The sequence below is a fragment of the Eurosta solidaginis genome, chromosome 2 (assembly GCF_040869045.1).
Source record: "Eurosta solidaginis isolate ZX-2024a chromosome 2, ASM4086904v1, whole genome shotgun sequence".
NCBI lineage: Eukaryota > Metazoa > Arthropoda > Insecta > Diptera > Tephritidae > Eurosta > Eurosta solidaginis.
The window spans coordinates 296,980,128-297,005,264 of record NC_090320.1 but is presented as its reverse complement, the minus strand read 5'-3'; the positions used below and the strand labels follow the sequence as shown (position 1 = coordinate 297,005,264).

The 25,137-nt window shown below is 36.2% G+C and overlaps 1 protein-coding gene across 2 annotated transcripts in view; it reads right to left on the bottom strand.

The window, feature by feature from the left end:
• LOC137241261 (AF4/FMR2 family member lilli) overlaps positions 1–1,491 on the bottom strand; it is a 79,947-nt gene extending 78,456 nt beyond the window's left edge. For both annotated transcript variants that reach the window (XM_067768677.1, XM_067768682.1), the window contains exon 1: positions 777–1,491. Coding sequence is in view for 1 of the 2 variants with exons in the window: in XM_067768682.1 (XP_067624783.1) it covers position 777 (1 nt within the window). In the remaining variant the exon portion in view is untranslated. The remainder of the gene's footprint in view (positions 1–776) is intronic.
• Between the last annotated feature and the right edge of the window lie 23,646 nt (positions 1,492–25,137).

Genomic DNA, 25,137 nt, shown 5'->3' with positions numbered 1-25,137 from the left:
TTCGTATATTTTCACGGACGCACCGCTTTATATAAAAAAATCTCACTTGGTTTTTCACGTAACCACCGCTTATATAAAAAATTTTTAATTGATTTTTAACGGAACCGCCGCATATTTCAAAAAAATTTTAATTGGTTTTTAACGGAACCACCGCATATTTCAAAAAAATTTTAATTGGTTTTTAACGGAACCACCGCATATATCAAAAAGATTTTAATTGGTTTTTAACGGAACCAAAATTTACACGTTACAACAGTCTTATATGGTGAAAATTAATATTATGTTGGAAAATGGGCGTATCTAAAAAAATTTTCCTTTTACATGTATTAAATAAAAGTCTAAAAAATGGAAACTCCGAAATTTGAAATTTTAAATAGAAGGTTTGTGAAATGAATTCCAAATTTGAAGAATGGAAGCTTGAAAATATGTGAATTCGTAAAATAGATTGATGAATTTTTAATTTAGAATTTTGAAAACATGAAAAATTTGAAGAAATTGGTGAAAATGTTGGAATTTATAAAATGCTTCGAAAATTTAAAAATTGTTGGAAACTGAAATAGTTAAACTTAGAACTATGGTGCGTTCTAAGTTTAACTATTTCAGTTTCCAACAATTTTTAAATTTTCGCATCACTTTATCGTTTTAGTAAAAAAATCCAAAATGTGTATATATTGTAACGCACCGCATAAAAGAAATTTTCTGTTTTCTATACCTACATTTAAGTTATAAAAAAACCGTAAGCAAAAATTATTAATACATATCTATATAAGTAATACTTGTTTCGCTGCTGGCGTTGCTGCCTATTTCTTCTATTGCTGCTGTTGCTGCTAGTGTCCGCTGTTGTCGCTGCTGCTGATGTTAAATGCTGCTGGACTTTTCTGTTGATGGTGTTCGCCGCTGCTGGTGTTCCCTGCCGCTGGCGGTGGTACAGTTTATGATGCCGTTATTGGAGTGGCGTGGGTTTTCGCATACCGTTATTATACATGTTAGTTAAATAATTGGAAATTTTGTAGAAAGTAGAATTTATGTAGTTATTTTTATTAACTCCGCAGTTTTAGATAATTTGTTGTATTAGAAAATAGTATTTTGTAGACTTTTTGTTATTTCCGAATTTTTAGTTTTTAGAAAATTGTTGTTTTAAGTTTGAATTATTTTATTTTGAAAACTGTCTTTAATAATTTTCCACACCGCACGCACTTAACTTCCTGTACTACCACCAAAGACCATCACGGTCGCAATGTAAGGTTCATTTTTCAAACCTCCGAAAAATGGACGTGCGCTTGCACATCGCAACGCACTCCACATAAAACAAACACGTCTTCCTTGTCTTAGCTTTTAAGTTTTATTTATGTTGTTTTTAATTTGTAGCACAATAAATGTTTGTACGTCTTTATGTTTTTTTATTTATTAAATAGCTTAGTTTTGTCTGCGATTTAATTTAATCTTTTACGCCACACTTGAAGCCGGTCCCAATTATAATTGAATTATCCAGAGCCGAATTCATAGTGTACCTATACCAAGTGTGTTCACTAAGCGATAAACGTCAAAACTACAAACAGCCTCGCTCACCTGATGGAAATCTCAGGTCTAGAGTCGCATTTTTGGTCTCAACGACAACATTTTTGACTACCAATCGTATCGACTTTTTCAATTTTTCAATCATTCGGCGCACTCGGTAATGGTATCCATTTTGAATTCGCTGTCATTCCGAATCCAGCGAGTGCCTGTCAGAATGCTTGACAGATAAGTCAACACACTTGTACTTGTACACTATGGCCGAATTGCTCTGTGTTCAAGTTGTTCCACACCCGTGGGTAGACAACGGGTGTTGCAGAAACTTGAACACAGGGTGACATTTTATTATTTATTATGGCTCTGTTACGCGTCTTAACGGCCGAGCGGAAGGACAGACGGTCGACTGTGTATAAAAACTGGGCGTGGCTTCAACCGATTTCACCCATTTTAACAGAAAACAGTTATCGTCATAGAATCTATGCCTCTACCAAATTTCACAAGGATTGGTAAATTTTTGTTCGACTTATGGCATTAAAAGTATCCTAGACAAATTAAATGAAAAAGGGTGGAGCCACGCCCATTTTGAAATTTTCTTTTATTTTTGCATTTTGTTGCACCATATCATTACTGGAGTTGAATTTTGACATAATTTACTTATATACTGTAAAGATATTAAATTTTTTGTTAAAATTTGACTTAAAAAAAATTTTTTTTTAGTAGTGGGCGTGTTCTTTCTGCGATTTTGCTAAGTTTTATTAAGCATACATATAGTAATAGGAGTAATGTTCCTGCCAAATTTCATCATGATATCTTCAACGACTGCCAAATTACAGCTTGCAAAAATTTTAAATTACCTTCTTTTAAAAGTAGGCGGTGCCACGCCCATTGTCCAAAATTTTACTAATTTTCTATTCTACGTCATAAGTTCAACTCACCTACCAGGTTTCATAGCTTTATTCGTCTTTGGTAATGAATTATCGCACTTTTTCGGTTTTTCGAAATTTTCGATATCGAAAAAGTGGGCGTGGTTATAGTCCGATATTGTTCATTTTAAATAGCGATCTGAGATGAGTGTTCAGGAACCTACATACCAAATTTCATTAAGATAACTCAAAATTTACTCAAGTTATGGTGTTAACGGACGGACGGACGGACGGACATGGCTCAATCAAATTTTTTTTCGATCCTGATGATTTTGATATATGGAAGTCTATATCTATCTCGATTCCTTTATACCTGTACAACCAACCGTTATCCAATCAAAGTTAATATACTCTGTGAGCTCTGCTCAACTGAGTATAAAAATAAAATCGATGTTGCTAGATTTCGAAGACCTTCAAAATCTATACAACCCTAGTAATTATAATTTGAGAATGGTTAAATAAACAAGAAAGTTATATGTATGATTAAAACAATTGTTATAATAAAATTTATACTTTATAATATTTCTTAAAAAAATGAAAAAAGGTTTTAAATTTGATAATTGTAATTCTTATTTGAATGTTACACACGTTCAAATTGAAAATATGGATTCAAAATATATTTAATTATGTGAAAATTTGTTTTATTTTTTGTTAAATTTCGCGTTTCAATTTTCACGTATAAAGATAAATGATTCGATGGGACTCGATTCTTAAGGAGGGGCGAGTTATATTAGAGATGTAAATTGTACTTTGTGTTCTTTGTGCTGTATTTTATGTTCATGTAATTTCATTCAGTAGAATTTGAATTACCTTTTGTATTTGAAATGAAATGTAAAATAGTTTTTCAGTTTTTTCAAGAATCTATAAAAGAATTGAAAATTCTGTTTTAACAAATAAATTTATTTTACGGAATATAACCCTTTTAAAACTCATTTGCGGAATATAATCCTTCTGCGTTAAGTTGCGTGTTAGAATTAAGCAGTATCTGGATAGAATCGGGACAGGGAGAAGCATATATCTAGATTGGGTCCCAGGGCACATGAGAATAGATGGGAATGAAAAAGCAGATGAACTAGCTAAAATCGGCGCATCCCTTGAAGCTTGCTCCGTAGGCGTCCGAATTAGACTGGGCGATATTAGCGAAGGCGAGAGGTGCACATGATCGACCAATCGAGAAAGGCGTGGGTTGTTGTTGTTGAAGCGATAAGGTTGCTCCCCGAAAGCTTTGGGAAGTGTTATCGATGTGATGATCCTTTGCCGGATACAGATCCTCTACGCTCCGGTACCACAGCACCATTAAGGTGCTAGCACGACCATCTCGGGAAGGATTTATGAGGCCACATTAAACCTTCAGGCCATCCCCTCCCTCCCCACCCCCAAGCTCCAGAGCCCCGGTGCTGTAATGTGTCCAAAATTATGTGTTGGTTTTACAACCTTATACTAACAAAGTTGATTCTATCATTAAAAAGAGAGCACTGTAGATTCATGACGGGAATTCTGACTGGATACTGCCTTCTTGCGTCACGTGCCCAGGAAGCGCGGGTTGGTTGGGTTTTTCAGTTTGGTGGTTAAAACAAACTTCTGGTAACACTGCGGACTTATTCATTCTATGTGAGGTTCTCATGGACGGTCAGTTCAACCTAACCTAACCTAAAGGCTCATACTGGTATCGACGGAAATGAGCAAGCAGATAAAGCAGCCAAGGAAGAGGCAGGTCTGACTACAAGTCCTGTTTACAAAAAGTTTCCAATGAGCTATACTAAAGCAATTATACAACAAGAAACGCAAGAAGCATGGCGTCGTGAATACACAGATGAATCGACAGGCAGTACCACAAAAATGTTCTTCCAGGCGCCAAAAGAAGCAGAGATATACAGTGAAAGATTTGGAATTTCATTCGAAATGATGCAGTGCTTAACTGGTCACAGTTTCTGCAAAGCCTACTTGAAGCGCTTCCATATTATTGATACAGACTTATGTTCATGCAACGAAGGAGAAGCACAGTCAATTAGTCACTTAATCTACTCGTGTCCCAGGTACCAGAATGCGAGAAGAATTCATGAAACCCTTTGCAAGGAGCTCAACATACAACCATACAACATAATAGATATTTCACAGAATCAAGAATTGATCGAGTCTTTCAAGAAATTTATTAGTAATATATTTAGTACACTAAAAATCTTTAATTCATTGCAATAACAAATATTCATTACTGTATGCTAAGTTAAATACCTGAAATTTAAACTCACGTCTGTATCCAGTTGCAGACAGTATTGTTTCATAAAATCATATCACCAACTATACTCACATGCATGTATATATTAAGTTATAATAATTTTAAATTCAAGTTATGTACATGAAAAGATACAAGAAAAGAAATAATACATTTTCTCGAAGCGCGGCTAGCGTGGAGAGACCTAAAAAAAAAAAAAACCTGCGCCCAGGATATTTTCCCAAGCTGGGAGTGCAACACATCCTCAGATTCCGTATTAATTTGGAGGATGAAGTACTGGCCTGCCTCCACGGGTCGTTCCAATCGCGTGTTGCTATATTCGGGGTTTGACGCTGCAGCATGTAAACCGTGTCCTCCGTCTTTACCACTCGGGATATCCAAACCTAGACCTTTGGTATCGTGGGGTTCAGCGCTCTATCAAACACCTTTAACCTTGCACCGTCTTATTTTTGAAGAACTCTCTGCACTCTAAAGTCGTATTATTGGTGCAGGTCATTAGCTTTACCCCATTGTGCCATCCAGCTGTTGCGAAGGATGGTAGCGATTTACTTGGTGCATTATGCTTCATTTTGATCATGATACTCATCAGCTCCCCTTCTACGGATCTCAACCTTTCTGATGACACCAGCCCATTGGGGTTGTTTAAATCTAGTAGTGCCATAATCAAGACCTGCTTCGCAACTTCGTTCAACTTCTTCTCGGTGAAAACTGGAGTCTCATCGTTAGCTCCCGTTAGTATCACCGAATAAGCTGGAGTTGGTAGTTACCTCCCTTTAGCTTATTTGCATTTACGTCTTTATAACTTATTTCCTCCTCCTGTACTACAGCTTTTAGGGTATATGGCTTTCTAGAACTTCCCACTTCTCTCCGCTTTGCAGAATTTGAGGTTCTGGGACTGAGGCGTTTGCCTGCCTCCTAAAAGCAGGCTTGTCAGGATCAGCCAATTGCTGCCCCTTGCCTATCAGTATTCTTCCTCTTCGATGCGTTTGCAAAATTGAGGATTGCTGCGAGCAAAGTTTTTGTCAGTAAAGTGTCTTCGACATTCTTTCACTGTCTCTCTGGACTATGCCAAGCGATCGCTCTGGTCGTTCGTTGGGGTAACGTTAGTTCTTTGTCCGGGCTTGTAGACTACTCCTCTACCGAGCGTACTGACTGCATACTATCATCGATATCCACGTCGAAACATCGCTGATGGCGATTTCTTCGTCCCGGGCTTGCGACGCCATAGCTTTTTACTTCTCATCCTTACTTACTTTGGAGGTTTTTGAGTTCACTTGGTCGTGCGGTACGACCACCTGCCCAACAAGGCGGGCTCAGCGGTATAATGTTAAAAGTGGGGATAAAAACCGCCCGCTACAACAGCACCCCTTGCTGTGGTACGGTCATCATTACTTCCCGAGGGGGAGCGGTATGGAGAAGACTCCGTTTAAATACAGCCGAGAATACGCCATGGCTGCAATTCATCTAATAGGGACCGTACATAGCACCCTGGGTTAGGAGGTTGGAGAGATGTAAATTTAACCTTGTTTAATACTATAAAAAGCGATAAATATTTGAATGAGTTTTTTTTGTTATCCGATAATTGGTGAAGTAGAAATAAATTTATAATGAGTTTGTTTCAAGTCAGTAAAGAAAATAACTTTATCATACTTTCAATGAATATAAACAAAATTTTTTTTTAATTAAATCGCAGTTATCAACATTTCTTTGTATATAATACATAAAAATATCGGCATTTCGACTGCTGAGTGGAATTTCACCCTATCTTAGCCACCGTTTGGAAAACGCCCAATTTAAAATATTTTGACGTGAGTTGGTGCATTTATACAAACAATTGTGAAATGGGGGTTCACTCGAAATAGGCCGATGTTCCACTCAGCAGTCGTATATGTAATACTCCCATATTGCTACAACAACATGTGCGCAATGAGTTCTTAATTCACTAAGCGTTTTATTGTGGCAGCTTAAGTTTTACAATTAAAAACTATAATTTTAGGTACATTTCTTCATGGACAAGAAAAACGAAAACATTTTCATAGAAATATATCAGCACTCTGATGTTTGCGAGTATGATCTCTCTGCACTATTAATTTAGAAGTATTACATATATATATGACAGAATTTGATATACATCAACACTTAATTTAATCCCGTAAGCTCTTTTATATACCTTCGAGCTTCACTTCCAACAGATAAATCTGTATAAAAATTTGAATTATATATTGATCCCGTCACAGCACAAAGATTTCCGTCCACAACTCCAGGTGCTCCAGGACCTGCCAACCTGCCATTCGTACGTTTTAAGCTATTTTCAGTACAAATCGTTGTTTTTTTAAAACTTTTCCATTGCCCAGAGAAAAAACCGTCACAATTGTTAAACGGTATTATTCTATCGACACTACAACTCATACCAGGCTGAAATCCAGACCATCCAATAACATGCATTTCAATGACCTCGTCTTTTTTCTTGTCCGGTGTTAATGTAGTAGTAGGACTGCAAAGTGTTATTGGTTTTATTTTATCACATTGCCCAAACGGAGCCACTCGAATTAAACCTATATCCAAATCCATATTAGATTCGTGGCGTCCAATGTATTCTTTATTATGTACTATATACGCTGGGTTAACTTGCCCCGCGTCTTCTATATGTTCTATACCAGCTTTAACACTGAGAACATCAGCTAGCTTACCCCTCACGCAATCTAAACCTGTAATCACTACATCCATACTGAGCAATGCACCATCGCAAATATGGTTAACAAGGTTTTCATATATTGCCACGAGATATGGTGCTGGAACGTTAGGTTCCGCATGCGTGAAGGTCAAAATACAACTAAGCACCACCAACAGGAGCACGATATAATTTCCAAAATTCATATTAATTTAAATCTTTTTCAGACGCTTGCTAAGTTTTAAGTAAATCAAGATAAGCTTTGTTAGCGCTATTTATACATTAGTGGATTGTGTGAATAAAAAATAAGTAGAAACTTCTAGAGTTCAAGAAATGGACACAATGAAAATATTTTGAGACATTTGGCTTTTTCAACATATTGTCATTTGTTTATATATTTGCTTGGTTAATTAGTGCTATTGAATTGAGAAAGGCTTTGTGATATTTGTAAAATAAGTAGAAAGTTCTAGATTTCAGGAAATGGGCACAATGAGAATATTTTGACACATTTGGCTTTTTCAACAGATTGTCATGTGTTTATATATTTGCTTGGTTAATTTGTGCTATTGAATTGAGAAAGGCTTTGTGATATTTGTAAAATAAGTAGAAAGTTCTAGATTTCAGGAAATGGGCACAATGAGAATATTTTGACACATTTGGCTTTTTCAACATATTGTCATTTGTTTATATATTTGCTTGGTTAATTTGTGCTATTGAATTGAGAAAGGCTTTGTGATATTTGTAAAATAAGTAGAAAGTTCTAGATTTCAGGAAATGGGCACAATGAGAATAATTTGACACATTTGGCTTTTTCAACAGATTGTTATGTGTTTATATATTTGCTTAGTTAATTTGTGCTATTGAATTGAGAAAGGCTTTGTGATATTTCTACAATAAGTAGAAAGTTCTAGATTTCAGGAAATGGGCACAATGAGAATATTTTGACACGTTTGGCTTTTTCAACAGATTGTCATGTGTTTATATATTTGCTTGGTTAATTTGTGCTATTGAATTGAGAAAGGCTTTGTGATATTTCCACAATAAGTAGAAAGTTCTAGATTTTACGAAATGGGCGCAATGAGAATATTTTGACACGTTTGGCTTTTCAACAGGTTGTCATGTGTTTATATATTTGCTTGGTTAATTTGTGCTATTGAATTGAGAAAGGCTTTGTGATATTTGTAAAATAAGTAGAAAGTTCTAGATTTCAGGAAATGGGCACAATGAGAATATTTTGACACATTTGGCTTTTTCAACATATTGTCATTTGTTTATATATTTGCTTGGTTAATTTGTGCTATTGAATTGAGAAAGGCTTTGTGATATTTGTAAAATAAGTAGAAAGTTCTAGATTTCAGGAAATGGGCACAATGAGAATATTTTGACACATTTGGCTTTTTCAACAGATTGTCATGTGTTTATATATTTGCTTAGTTAATTTGTGCTATTGAATTGAGAAAGGCTTTGTGATATTTGTAAAATAAGTAGAAAGTTCTAGATTTCAGGAAATGGGCACAATGAGAATATTTTGACACGTTTGGCTTTTTCAACAGATTGTCATGTGTTTATATATTTGCTTGGTTAATTTGTGCTATTGAATTGAGAAAGGCTTTGTGATATTTCCACAATAAGAAAGTTCTAGATTTTACGAAATGGGCGCAATGAGAATATTTTGACACGTTTGGCTTTTCAACAGGTTGTCATGTGTTTATATATTTGCTTGGTTAATTTGTGCTATTGAATTGAGAAAGGCTTTGTGATATTTGTAAAATAAGTAGAAAGTTCTAGATTTCAGGAAATGGGCACAATGAGAATATTTTGACACATTTGGCTTTTTCAACATATTGTCATTTGTTTATATATTTGCTTGGTTAATTTGTGCTATTGAATTGAGAAAGGCTTTGTGATATTTGTAAAATAAGTAGAAAGTTCTAGATTTCAGGAAATGGGCACAATGAGAATATTTTGACACATTTGGCTTTTTCAACAGATTGTCATGTGTTTATATATTTGCTTAGTTAATTTGTGCTATTGAATTGAGAAAGGCTTTGTGATATTTGTAAAATAAGTAGAAAGTTCTAGATTTCAGGAAATGGGCACAATGAGAATATTTTGACACATTTGGCTTTTTCAACATATTGTCATTTGTTTATATATTTGCTTGGTTAATTTGTGCTATTGAATTGAGAAAGGCTTTGTGATATTTGTAAAATAAGTAGAAAGTTCTAGATTTCAGGAAATGGGCACAATGAGAATAATTTGGCACATTTGGCTTTTTCAACAGATTGTCATGTGTTTATATATTTGCTTAGTTAATTTGTGCTATTGAATTGAGAAAGGCTTTGTGATATTTCTACAATAAGTAGAAAGTTCTAGATTTCAGGAAATGGGCACAATGAGAATATTTTGACACGTTTGGCTTTTTCAACAGATTGTCATGTGTTTATATATTTGCTTGGTTAATTTGTGCTATTGAATTGAGAAAGGCTTTGTGATATTTCCACAATAAGTAGAAAGTTCTAGATTTTACGAAATGGGCGCAATGAGAATATTTTGACACGTTTGGCTTTTCAACAGGTTGTCATGTGTTTATATATTTGCTTGGTTAATTTGTGCTATTGAATTGAGAAAGGCTTTGTGATATTTGTAAAATAAGTAGAAAGTTCTAGATTTCAGGAAATGGGCACAATGAGAATAATTTGACACATTTGGCTTTTTCAACAGATTGTCATGTGTTTATATATTTGCTTAGTTAATTTGTGCTATTGAATTGAGAAAGGCTTTGTGATATTTCTACAATAAGTAGAAAGTTCTAGATTTCAGGAAATGGGCACAATGAGAATATTTTGACACGTTTGGCTTTTTCAACAGATTGTCATGTGTTTATATATTTGCTTGGTTAATTTGTGCTATTGAATTGAGAAAGGCTTTGTGATATTTCCACAATAAGTAGAAAGTTCTAGATTTTACGAAATGGGCGCAATGAGAATATTTTGACACGTTTGGCTTTTCAACAGGTTGTCATGTGTTTATATATTTGCTTGGTTAATTTGTGCTATTGAAAGGCTTTGTGATATTTGTAAAATAAGTAGAAAGTTCTAGATTTCAGGAAATGGGCACAATGAGAATAATTTGACACATTTGGCTTTTTCAACAGATTGTCATGTGTTTATATATTTGCTTGGTTAATTTGTGCTATTGAATTGAGAAAGGCTTTGTGATATTTCTACAATAAGTAGAAAGTTCTGGATTTCAGGAAATGGGCATAATGAGAATATTTTGACACGTTTGGCTTTTTCAACAGATTGTCATGTGTTTATATATTTGCTTGGTTAATTTGTGCTATTGAATTGAGAAAGGCTTTGTGATATTTCCACAATAAGTAGAAAGTTCTAGATTTTACGAAATGGGCGCAATGAGAATATTTTGACACGTTTGGCTTTTCAACAGGTTGTCATGTGTTTATATATTTGCTTGGTTAATTTGTGCTATTGAATTGAGAAAGGCTTTGTGATATTTGTAAAATAAGTAGAAAGTTCTAGATTTCAGGAAATGGGCACACTGAGAATATTTTGACACATTTGGCTTTTTCAACAGATTGTCATGTGTTTATATATTTGCTTAGTTAATTTTTGCTATTGAATTGAGAAAGGCTTTGTGATATTTCTACAATAAGTAGAAAGTTCTAGATTTCAGGAAATGGGCACAATGAGAATATTTTGACACGTTTGGCTTTTTCAACAGATTGTCATGTGCTTGGTTAATTTGTGCTATTGAATTGAGAAAGGCTTTGTGATATTTCCACAATAAGTAGAAAGTTCTAGATTTTACGAAATGGGCGCAATGAGAATATTTTGACACATTTGGCAATTTCAACAGGTTGTCATGTGTTTATATATTTGCTTGGTTAATTTGTGCTATTGAATTGAGAAAGGCTTTGTGATATTTGTAAAATAAGTAGAAATTTCTAGATTTCAGGAAATGGTCACAATGAGAATATTTTGACACATTTCGCTTTTTCAACAGATTGTTATGTGTTTATATATATATATTTATTTTTTTTTTAACTCCGACGTTGTGGCAGCGCACTGCCCTCAAGTGGCCCGATGAAACCAGGCTAATCCTGTTTTTTTTTTTTTTTTTTTTTTAATTCATTCATACTTTTTTTGTTTTTTTTGTTTTTTTTTGTTTTTTTTTATTTTTTTTTGTATCCTAATTCTTATTTATGTGTTACTTATAATTTTTTTGTTACCGAGTCTTTGAGAGGCAGTGGCTTCTTAAGCGCCGAGATCCAAAACCGCTCAGCTACACAGAAACTCATCAGCTGAGAAATATAGATTCACAAAATACAATAGACTAAAAGTATAAATATAATTTTTTAATTATTAAGAGAAGATAGAACCGTCTTTTTTATGGCAAAGAGCGAGTCCGAAACATCAATTATTCTCGAGTGAGAGTTATAATCTTCACACAAACATCGAAAAGGTTCGTGTAGTTGGAAATTGCTTCTGCATTGTTTAAGAATTATAGGTTTATAATGCCTTGAAACTCGGCATGGAACATTCAAGTTTACTTCGTTCAATAGAAATGGGCTTGAAATCGATCCATTTAAAAGTCTAGCCATAAATAGTACACCTAGCATTTCTCTACGACTTGCAAGGGTAGGAAGATTTATTAGTATTAATCGATTAGTGTAAGGAGGAAGATTATACGGAGAGTCCCATTGAAGATTTCTAAAGGCGAAAAGTAAAAACTGTTTTTGAATTGATTCTAGTCTATCCACATGAACTTGATAACGCGGATTCCAAATTATCGATCCATATTCTAATATCGGCCTCACCAATGATGTAAAAAGGGTTTTTGTAACGTAAGGATCACTAAACTCCTTTGCCCATCTTTTCACAAATGATAAAACTCCTCTCGCTTTATTGACTGTGGCATTAATATGAGTGTTGAAACTAAGTTTGCAATTCATTGTAACTCCCAAGTCGACAAAAACATCAACGCTTTCCAGAGTTTGGCCATTAATTGTGTAGGAAGCTGGCTGTATGTTCCCATGTGAAAAACACATGGATTTACATTTTTCTATGTTGAGAGGCATAAAATTCGCATTACACCAACCGACGCGTATGACTTAAAAAGTTTTACGTCGTCGGCATACATTAAAATTTTAGAATATTTTATAGTTGTGGAAACATCGTTTATAAAGATCAAAAACAGAATAGGACCGAGATGGCTGCCCTGAGGCACACCGGAGGGAACATCGATGACATTCGAACAAATTTTTTTAAAAATGACTCTTTGAGTTCTACCGCAAAGATAGGAGGAGATCCAGCGAGTTAGGCCAGGTTGAAAACCAAGCAATTCGAGTTTATAAACAAGTAATGAGTGGCGTACTTTGTCGAATGCTTTGCTGAAATCAGTGTATATAACGTCGGTATGATGATTGTTTCTAAACCCATTAAAGACGTGAGTTGTAAATTCAAGCAAATTGGTTGTGGTTGATTTGGTTCTACAAAAGCCATGCTGAGAACTATCTATCAATGTAGAAATCGAAAATGTAAGGTGATTAGTAACGATTGCTTCGAAAAGCTTAGGGATAGCGGAGAGCTTTGCTATTCCACGATAGTTTTCAATAGACGACTTGCTTCCTTTTTTATGGAGTGGGATAAGAAAAGATTCCTTCCAAGCCGTCGGGAAAATGCCATTTTTTAAAGAGAGGTTAAACAGATCAGTAAGGGGTTGGTAAATGTATTCCGCACATTTTTTAAGAAAACATGTTGGGATCAAAATCCGGACCGTATTTGAAGGATTCTTTTAGGGTCTTTAGATGTAGTAGAACATCTTCAGGCAGCAAATGTGGGGCATATATTGAGTTACTAGAATGGAGCTCATACGGATAATTTGTAGGGGATGAATCAACCACAGCAGAGTAATTAGAGTGAAAGAATTGAGCGAAGAAGTTTGCAATCTCTTGATCGTCGCTGGAAATGCTATTTCTAAACTTCATGGCAGAAGGAAATCCGTTAGTTCTGCGCTTAGAATTTACGAAATCATAAAAAGACTTCGGGTGGCATATAATGTTTCTTTTAATTTTACATATGTAAGCTTTATAACACTTTTTATTAAGTTCAAAATACTTATGACGGATTATAGCGTACTGTGCATAATGAGAATGTAAACCGGTTCTCTTATATAATTTGAATAAACGTGATTTCTTATTTTTTAAAGCTTTTAAATCTTTAGTAAACCAGGCTTGCACTGGTTCAATGTACGAGCATTTGCGTTTGGGCACATGTTTTTCAAATAAAGTATAAATGGTTTTATTAAAATGTAAAACGTTTTCCTCTACATCTTCTTTATATCGAGGCCAAGTTATCTCAGAAAGCTCTTTATTTAAATTGTTGAAATTAGTTTTGGAAAAATCAAAGCATCTGGTAGAGACACATGTTTTGTTAGTGCAGCCGACCTCGTTGCTTATGATTTCGTAAGTTATCTCAAGAGAAGGATGGTAAGCGTCTTCTGGCAAAACAAGAGGTTCACACCGATTTATAGAGAATTTAGATATGTCGTCAACAAATGCTAAGTCTAAGAATTTTCCATACTTATTCGGAAAGAAGTTGATCTGATTAAGGCAAAGATCAGTAATTCCATCCAAAAAGACATTGTTATGCATCTTGGATGATACGGGGACAATATTGTGATCAACGGTATTCCAAGATATATGTGGCAGGTTAAAGTCGCCTAAAACAATCATTGAGTCCGTGGACTTTATCATCGAATTGACTGATTGTAACAGTGAAATATGGTGCATATACACTGATAGATCAGAAGACGGTGGAATATAGCAAACGGCTAAGTAAATATGACCCCGGTCTAGTAAGATTCGGATGCATTTAAACTCGATGGAATCAACTTCGGCTAAATTAACATCTTCAGATGGAATTGAAGAATGTACAGCTAGCAAAACACCACCTCCGGTCCTATTTAAGCGATCATTTCTATAGGTCTGATACTCACCACAAAAAATTTCGGAATTTAAAACATTGGGTTTCAGCCATGTTTCGGTAAAAGCAATAATATTATAGTTACAGTGAATGGTTTTCAAATATAAGTCAGTTAATTTAGTATTTAAGCCTCTAACGTTTTGATAGTAAATGCTTAAGCAAGATATTAAATTAAGTTTTTTGGATCGGAACTTTGAGGAGGAATTTTTGCTACATTTTGAGTAATCTCAATAGTCTTATGCACAAATTCGCGAACAAAAGCCCCTGGCGGCCAAAATGCGCTGTCCAAAAGTTTATCAAAATCTTCTGGGTAGACATCAATTCTAAATGAAGAAATGTTCCTTTCGTAATTAAATTAAAATTTTCTTAAAGTCATGCCGTCAGCCTTAATTTTCGAAGTGACATAAAACTTGATATCCTCAACGGAAGTGTCTTTGTCAAAGCGAGATACAAAAATCGATTTTTTGAGCGGGACTACAACCAGCTTCTTAGCCGGTGCTACTGAATAAGAAGTCACAGATTGAGAAGTTACAGTTCCAGAAGTTACAGTTTGAGGCTCTAAGGTTTTTTCCGCGGCCTTAGAAGTGGATAGAACCACAGCTTGCGGATTAGGGGAAGCCAAGTCTATGAGCTCCACTTGCGGAAGATTAATGTTCTGAGCAGGATTAAGATTCAAAGCATTAGGTGAGTCTTCAGAATGTTTTTGATTATTATCGCGGTTGTCTTTATTTCTATTTGCTTAGTTAATTTGTGCTATTGAATTGCGAAAGGCTTTGTGATATTTCTACAATAAGTAGAAACTTCTAGATTTCGAGAAATGGCCACAATGAGAATATTTTGACACGTTTGGCTTTTTCAACAGATTGTCATGTGTTTATATATTTGCTTGGTTAATTTGTGCTATTGAATTGAGAAAGGCTTTGTGATATTTGTAAAATAAGTAGAAAGTTCTAGATTTCAGGAAATGGGCACAATGAGAATATTTTGACACATTTGGCTTTTTCAACAGATTGTCATGTGTTTGTATATTTGCTTAGTTAATTTGTGCTATTGAATTGAGAAAGGCTTTGTGATATTTCTACAATAAGTAGAAAGTTCTAGATTTCAGGAAATGGGCACAATGAGAATATTTTGACACGTTTGGCTTTTTAACAGATTGTCATGTGTTTATATATTTGCTTGGTTAATTTGTGCTATTGAATTGAGAAAGGCTTTGTGATATTTCCACAATAAGTAGAAAGTTCTAGATTTTAGGAAATGGACACAATGGGAATATTTTGACACGTTTGGCTTTTTCAACAGATTGCCATGTGTTTATATATTTGCTTGGTTAATTTGTGCTATTGAATTGAGAAAGGCTTTGTGATATTTCCATAATAAGTAGAAACTTCTAGATTTCAGGAAATGGGCACAATGAGAATATTTTGACACGTTTGGCTTTTTCAACAGATTGTCATGTGTTTATATATCTGCTTGGTTAATTTGTGCTATTGAATTGAGAAAGGCTTTGTGATATTTCTACAATAAGTAGACAGTTCTAGAATGAGAATATTTTGACACGTTTGGCTTCTTCAACGGATTGTCATCTATACATATTTTAAAAAGTAAACACTCTTTTTCCTGTCGCCGGTTGACGCTCAAACGCGTGGACGGATTTAACCCAACTTACACACATGTCAGGTACATGGCCCCGCATGGTTCTTATGTACTTTTTTTTTTCTAATCGGAAAAGGGGGCGTGGCACCTCCCATACAAATGAGATCTTTCATACTTAATATCTTTGGAATATTAATGCTAGACTACTGAAAATTGGTAAGGCGTTATACAAGGTAAATCCCTATCCCTATCCATTTCCCTATTGAACAAACCGTATACTTAATCTATACATATTCAGCCCAATTCTAAATGTTCCCTCGGAATTTTGTTCTCGCGGATTTTTTTATTCCCCCGGAAAAGTTCCTCCAATTCTTTTCTCCTAGGGAGAACAATAATTGGGGAATAGGAATTTCGAATTTTCGAAGTCAACTGTTTTGTCAATTGAAATTTCGTTGTTCATTTCTTATTTTGTTTAAAATATTCACTGAAGTGAGTAACGAATTGGTGCCACAGCAGGAGCAAAAGAAAAAAAAAAAAAAAAAAAAATGGCGGGTTAACACAAAGCCGCAGTTGATTGCTTCCATTCAGCAAACCAATTTTCTGGCTTTCAAATTGAGTTGAATTCGTCTTTCGTCCAAAAATCTATTTAATCCTTCTTAAAAAATATTTGCGCAATTTCTGGATGGCTGCTTCAAATATACCAAGAGCTCTTCCGTTGCTTATGATATACTTTTCGATTTAAAGTAAATAATATTGTGGTAGAATGTACATATTTTAGCACAAATTTGTACAAATAAGTGTTCTTTCTTAAAAGAACCAATTTACATTAACTATTTTGATGCATTCCCTTTAATTTAACAAGTGAAAAAACTCCTATGAAATGGCAGAGAAATCTCCCTCGCACTCAAATTCATAATACCTACTTTTCTCCCATAACCGGTTTCCGCTTTTTCGAACATTGTTCAGAATAGGAGGAAAGGGAGAAGTGAAAAAACTCACAAGCAATTTTTATTTAGAATACGAGGAATAGGAGAAGGGAAAAAACTCGCACGGAATTTTTGTTTAGAATTTTAAAAAGTAAACACTTTTTTTCCTGTCGCCGCTTGACGCTCAAACGCGTGGACGGATTTTAACCAAACTTACACACACGTCTGGTACATGGCCCCGCATGGTTCTTATGTACTTTTTTTAAAATCGGAAAAGGGGGCGTGGCATCTCCCATACAAATGGGATTTTCATACTCAATATCTTTGGAAGTGTTATTGCTAGACTACTGAAATTTGGTAAGGCGTTATGTAAGGTAAGTCCCTATCCCTATACCTATCCCTTTTTGAAATCAGAAAAGAGGGCGTGGCACCTCCCATACAAATGGAATTTTTCATACTCAATATCTATGGAAGTATTAATGTTAGACTACTGAAAATTGGTAAGGCGTTATACAAGGTAAGTCCCTATCCCTATCCCTATCCATTTCCCTATTGAACAAACATATTTTTTGCCTTTTCCGCACTTTTTTTTATACCGTATACTTAATTTACAATAAGAAATTTCCTACACATCACTTATGTATATGTACCATCAAATATTTCAAATTTCAAAATTGTTTCCAAACAATTTTGTGTTATGAATATTTTCGGTTCTACCTGTTCAGGAGGTAGCCGTCTGCGATTTCAAATTAAGAAAACTCATTCAAATACATACAATGTATGTCATACATACATATGTACATAGAAATATTTAAAATTACAAATTTTTAATTGCGCTTTACTTTTTGCAATCTATACTATAATAAATCTCTAGAAAATCGTGTCTGTACATCCAAGATTTCTAAAAAAAAAAATGAGTGTACTTGACGTTTGGAATGTCGTAGAATCCATCGGCACCACTTTTTTCTGTTTGTCGGTTTGTCTGTTTGTCTGTATGATATCGATAATCTCGGAAACTAACGAATGGATTTTTATGAAACCTTCACAGATGGATAGCCTGTAATCCAGAAAGGAATCTAGAACTTATTTCATTAAAATCGCATGAGAAACAAAAAAGATATAGTTGTTTAAGCTATAATTAAGCTACTTTTAAGGATTTTTTTTTTGAAAAACGAAGGAAAATGCACTTAGTTTCCAAACAAATATCAAAGAATGCCTTTGCAAAGTTTTTTTCAATTTCATATAAATTAAAAATCAAATTCATGAATAGATACAGTGGCGTACCAAAAAAAATTATTTCACGCTGCCATATTACGATAATCGGTTAAAATGAGGTTACCTAAAACCTCTAAATATGCGTACAATATGGGCATCAAACAATAGAGAAAGGTCACAGGTTTCATTTGAATTTTGTGATATTTCGATAAATTAATCGATAACTGAGTTATCGGTCAAAATGTATTTGCTCCAAAATCTATAAATTTACCTACAATATGAAATACTTTTAGCTAAGATTTTAACCATTTACACGCGTTAATCAGGGACTCAAACCTTTTGGTGCAATTCGATTTATCTATTCGCTGACAGGTGGCGCAAAGTTTTCGTGTGTACTGCGATGCTTTGGTAGGTGTGCGATTGGTTGTCGTACACGACATACACTAAATAAAATTTTCGTAAATGCTGTAATGCCAAATGTCGGAAAGGTTATTTGTTATGTGCCCATTTAATTTTCATTGCATTATTTTTAGAAACACTATGCCCAAAAAGCGTTCAAATTTATCTAAACGCACTAAAGCTGCTAAGAGGTTAAGACTAATGCGATCACAAGAATCGAGTGAAAATTATGAAACGAGGCTTTCGGCAAATAGAGAACGTATAGCATTTATCAGGTCTATGGAAACTCCTGCCGAAAGTGATGCGCGCCGAAATATTGATAGGGAACGCCATGCTTTGTCGCGCGAATTGGAAGCACCGCACGAAAGAGAAATTCGTCTTAGTTTGCAGCAAGTTAGGACTAATTTAAATCGATTTTTTGAAAGCAGTGAAGGTCGACATACACGACTCAGCACTGACCGAGAGCACCATGTATTGTCTCGAAGTTCTGAACCTGTTGTCGAGGGAGAGTCCCGGCTAAATGATCAGCGTATCCGCTCCGCAAACTTAATGTCACAGGGAACAAGTGACCAAAGGGACAATAGGCAGATAGATGGCTGATCGTGAAAGTCACGCGCTGTCTCACGAATTAGAAACCTCCCTTAGAGAGAAATTCGTTTAAGTACGCAGCAAGTTAGGACAAATTTAAATCGCTTCTTTGAAAATGAAGAAGAACAACTTATACGACTCAGCAATGACCGAGAGCGCCACATATTGTCTCGAGGTTCTGAACCTGTTGTCGAAAGAAAATGCCGTTTAAATGATCAACGCATCCGCTCAGCAAACTTAAAGTCAAAGGAAACAAGTGACCAAAGGGCCAATATGCAGATGGCTGATCGTGAAAGTCACGCCCTGTCTCGCGAATTAGAAACCTCCCCTGAGAGAGAAATTGTTTAAGTACGCAGCAAGTTAGGACAAATTTAAATCGCTTCTTTGAAAATGAAGAAGAACAACTTATACGACTCAGAAATGACCGAGAGCGCCACATATTGTCTCGAGGTTCTGAACCTGTTGTCGAAAGAGAATGCCGTTTAAATGATCAACGCATCCGCTCAGCAAACTTAAAGTCAAAGGAAACAAGTGACCAAAGGGCCAATAGGCAGATGGCTGATCGTGAAAGTCACGCCCTGTCTCGCGAATTAGAAACCTCCCCTGAGAGAGAAATTGTTTAAGTACGCAGCAAGTTAGGACAAATTTAAATCGCTTCTTTGAAAATGAAGAAGAACAACATATACGACTCAGCAATGACTGAGAGCACCACATATTGTCTCGAGGTTCTGAACCTGTTGTCGAAAGGGAGTCCCGGTTAAATGAGCAGCGCATCCGCTCAGCATGTCCAAGGTTATGCCAAACAACTAATGAAAGGGTCGATATGCTGAACGCCGATTGTGAGCATAGGACATCCGAAAGGTTTTCGCATCGTGAGGAACGTTTGATAAATGATCGACATCGCCATAACATTACTAGAATGCTGGAAAGTAGAAACCAACAACGCAACAGTATAGTTATGACTGCAGAAAATTACGAACGCCTACGTGAAGATCAAGAAACATACAGGGCCAACGAGAGGGAAAGAATACGCGGAATACGGCAGTTGGAGGCAGAGGAAAATCGCCAAGTTCGCCTGCATGTTGACCGCGTGCGACATACGCTAAATAGGGAACAAAATGACTCTGAAGAGCTTCCCACAAATATTGATGTAGGTAACGGCTTACTCTCCTGGATTAATAAGACAAAAAGTGCTTTTGCATATAACCCTTTAGTAGATTATGCTAAATACTCATTAATTGGCGAAATGAATTTGAAATGCAGATTTTGTGAAGCCCTTAAATTCCACCGCCCACGGTGGCGGCCACCGTGGTGTGATGGTAGCGTGCTCCGCCTATCACACCGTATGCTCTGGGTTCAACTCCCGGGCAAAGCAACATCAAAATTTTACAAATAAGGTTTTTCAATTAGAAGAAAATTTTTCTAAGCGGGGTCGCCCTTCGGCAGTGTTTGGCAAGCGCTCCGGGTGTATTTCTGCCATGAAAAGCTCTCAGTGAAAACTCATCTGCCTTGCAGATGCCGTTCGGAGTCGGCATAAAACATGTAGGTCCCGTCCGGCCAATTTGTAGGGAAAATCAAGAGGAGCACGACGCAAATTGGAAGAGAAGCTCGGCCTTAGATCTCTTCGGAGGTTATCGCGCCTTACATTTATTTTTATTTTTATAAATTCCAAAAAGAAACGGTTGGATTGTGTTGTTCCAATGGAAAGGTCAGTTACGAAATTTTCCTAAATCCGCCTGAAGTTTTGAAAGCTCTGCTCAACGGTGATCACTCGCAGTCAAAGCACTTTTTAGAAAACATTCGTGCGTATAACAGTGCATTTCAAATTACATCTCTTGGAGCAAAACAAGTGACGGAAAGACCTTTTATGCCTACCTTCAAAGTCCAAGGGCAGGTTTATCACCTTATTGGTTCATTGTTATCCGAGAATGAGCCAAAGTTCCTGCAAATATAACTCGTAGCGAATTATGAATATCAGGCGGCTATTAGAAACGAAAACTTTCCACAACTTAATCGTAGTCTGATATCTATTCTGCAAAATATGCTACATTATGTAAATCCACACGTTCGCGATTTTAAAAATGCCCTTGATTTCGTTCCCGAAGAGGAAAATAATAATTATAAATTTGTAATATGTGCTGATAAAAGGCCAACAGAACATCCAAGAAGGTACAATCCTCCTACTACAAATGAAGTTGCAGTTGTTTTAGTTGACCAAGAGTGTGAAAGGCGCGATATTGTTTTGCGCACTCATGACGATCGTCTTCATCGTATATACGAGACACATCGATCAAACGGTGCGCTTCAATACCCATTAATTTTTTGTCATGGGGAAGATGGATATAACTTTGAATTACATCAAATTAACCCTACTACTAGATTGCCAAACCCACATAAAAAGTTGTCGTCACAACAATTTTATGCATACATGCTACAGATAAGAGCAAACAGTTTTGTATACTTGCAAAGATTTCGTGGACTATTTAATCAGTTTATCGTCGATATGTATGCTAAAATTAAACCGAGCGTGTGGTTTACATACGGACTAATAAAAGACGGTTGCGTGCTGAGGAGTATGTGCACTTACGTGATGCTATGCAACAAGATGGAGGTACAGAAAATTTGGGCAGATTAGTAATACTTCCGTCCAGTTTTACGGGAGGTGTTCCACTTAAAACTTAAAGCTCTAATATGCCTAATTACAAAGGAGAATCTGTTTGGGTCAGCTTTGTGCTTTATGTACAGCGTTGAGTGGCAAAAACGAGGTGTACCACATGCACATATACTTCTCTGGTTGGAAGACAAAATACGCCCTAACGAAATTGATAATGTGATAAGTGCCGAATTTCCAGACAGCAACACAGATTCCACACTATTTGGCATAGTAAGAACACACATGGTCCATGGTCCTTGCGGGATATTAAATAGCTACAAATAGCATGCATGCAGGACGGCCGATGCTCAAAAGATTATCCACGGGCACTTATAGAACACACCATAACGGGAGAGGATGGATATCCCTCTTATCGGTGACGGTCCCCGGAAAAAGGTGGGTTTACTGCCACTTTAAGATTACGTGGTGAAGATCTAATTTTGGACAATAGATGGGTCGTACCATATTCACCTGTACTCTCTAAAACGTTTCAGGCCCACATCAACGTGGAAGTGTGCAGTAGTGTATCATCCATTAAATATATATGCAAGTATATAAATAAGGGCAGTGATCAGGCAACGTGTGCGTTAAGGAATGAGAATGATCAAATAACTAGATTTCAATCATGGCGTTATATAAGCTCTTCAGAGGCCGTTTGGAGAATATTGAGCTTCCCCATTCATGAGCGATATCCCCCTGTAGTGCATTTGGAGGTTCATCTAGAAGGAGGGCAAAGGATATACTTCAATTGCGAAAACGTGACAGATCGAGTAGAAAACCCGAGGCAAACCACTTTACTGGCATACTTTCGGCTTTGCGAAAGAGACAGGTTTGCGAGGACATTAATGTATGAGGAGGTTCCCTCTTATTACACGTATGATAAGCAAAGAGTGTTTTTAACCGCAGGAAACGGGGCAGATCTGTAGATGGGGAGCCCGGCATTTTTAAGGAACATGTCATTGGACGTGTATATATGGTTCATCCGAACAATGCGAGTGTTTTTACTTGCGGTTGTTGTTGCATTCAGTACGAGGACCTACTTCCTTTTCGGACCTTCGCACTTTTTTGGGAGTTGAATATCCCACTTTCCGCGATGCTTGCCGAGAACGCCACTTGCTTGACGATGACAAGCATTGGGATGATGCTATATCCGAAGCAAGCATTAGTGACAGTCCAAGCCGGTTGCCACATTTGTTTTGCGTTTTAGTGGTATTTTGTTCTCTATCGAATCCTATGGCTCTGTGGGTAAAACACAAGGATAAGCTGTCAGAAGACTATCTCAGAAGCATGCGACGCCATATTGAAGGGGAAATTGACAACGTAAGGGGAATTGACAATGCTTAATCGAACTTCAGAATACCGTTTTGTCAATGGGGGGAGGGGGGGGGGGGGGGGGAAGTTACTATCCCAATACGGCTTACCCGAACCATCTATAGACGGTGAACGCGTGAACAGGGAATAAATAAAAAAAAGGGAACAGGGAATACGCAAGCGAAATTTCGTATAATTCTACAGAACTTGCGGTCACTCTACGTAATGGCATTCAACGTTTAACGTATGAGCAAAGAGGAGTATTCGAACGCGTTTGTTATAGTGTCGATAATGAAGTAGGTGAGATTTTGTTTTTAGATTCCCCTGGTGGGACAGGAAAAACTTTCCTAGCTAAAATTGTTTTGGCAAAGGTGCGAGCTCAAGGCAAAATAGCTCTGGCAGTGGCTGCATCTGGTATAGCTGCAACTTTATTACCTGGTGGTAAAACTGCCCAGATACTACCGGTCATACCACGCGGTACAAGAGCAGATGAAATACGAGCGTGTTTGAAGAGCTCATATTTATGGTGTAACATTAAAAGAATGCATTTAACAGAAAATATGCGCGCTCGAATCGGAGGCAACATAAATGCGCAGAACTTCTCCGAAACTTTGCTAAAGATTGGAAATGGTACATACCCCGAAGAAGAGGACAAAATTACACTGCCCGATAATTTATGCCGTACCGTACATTCTTTGCAAGAACTAATTTCTACTGTTTATAATGATCTAGGAGTCTGTCATGATAACTTTTGGCTTTGCGAGAGGGCTATCCTGACGCCACGAAATGACCAGGTTTTGAAAATCAATTCGTATATACTCAACGATATTCAGGGAGAGGAGGTCGAATACTTTTCAATCAACAGAGTTTTGGAGCAAGATGACTCAACAAATTTCCCTGTGAAGTTTTTAAATAGCCTTAGTGCACCTGGACTTCCATCCCATAAAATTATTTTGAAAATCGGCGCACCAATTATTCTGTTGCGTAACCTAAGCCCACCAAAATTGTGCAATGGAACGAGGCTCAAAGTTGTTTCTCTAAAACAAAATATAATTGAAGCAGAAATTTTGACAGGCAGTGGCAGAGGAGAGAGAGTATTTATACCACCTATCCCCTTATACCAAACAACTTTCCCTTTAGATTTAAACGTGTTCTATTCCCGGTGAGCCTTTGCTATGCTATGACAATCAACAAAGCACAAGGCCAGACGATGAGTGTTGTGGGCGTTGATCTGAGATGTGGCCAGCTTTGCGTGGCGCTCTCACGTGTTAGTGAAGCAGACAAATTAATCGTCTATGTTCCTAACACTTCCACATCAAACGTTGTTTATAAGAAAGCATTATAAAACAATTCTTTTTTTTTTAAATAAGCATTAAAAATGTTAAATTTTGTATTACAAGTTAACTCTCCACACATACACATACATTCGCACTGAAGAGCTTGGAATAATTTTGTTTTATGTGTGCTAAGTATGTAAGCATTCACTTTTATAACAATCATAATGCTATATATGTCTATGTATGCGCATAAGTTATTCTATAACAGTTTTATATAATTCGCCTTAATGTATGCAATAATTAAAAATTATAAAGTCGTAAAAAGCTATCAAAATGAATTCTTTTAAAATTATTCACTCAACAAAAAAGTATTATTTTTTCCAACCTAAAACTAACAATTTTAAAAATGTGTACGTAGTTTTTTTTTTATCAAACTCAACGATTTTGCAAGCGAAATAAACATGTATGTACCCATATAAAAAAAAACTTTCTTTTATTCTCTGGTATATCAACAGGATCTGTAAGTATTTTCTGTTTTATATTTTGAATGTGTATGTATATCCATATATGTATGTAAGTTACGGCTTATAACTTTTAACCGATTGAAGCAATATTTACTGATTTTATTGCATGCTTTAGCGGTAAGCTTAGACAAAAGAACTGAAAATAAGATATGGTAATAGAAATGTGGGGGAAGAGTGAAGAAAATACCGAAAAGATGTTGAGCGCGAGATAAGAAGAATGGGATCGCCAGAAAAAGGCACAGAGTAAAGTAAGTGGGATGGGCCAGGCAATAAAAGGGGAGGAGGGATAATGTGGGAAA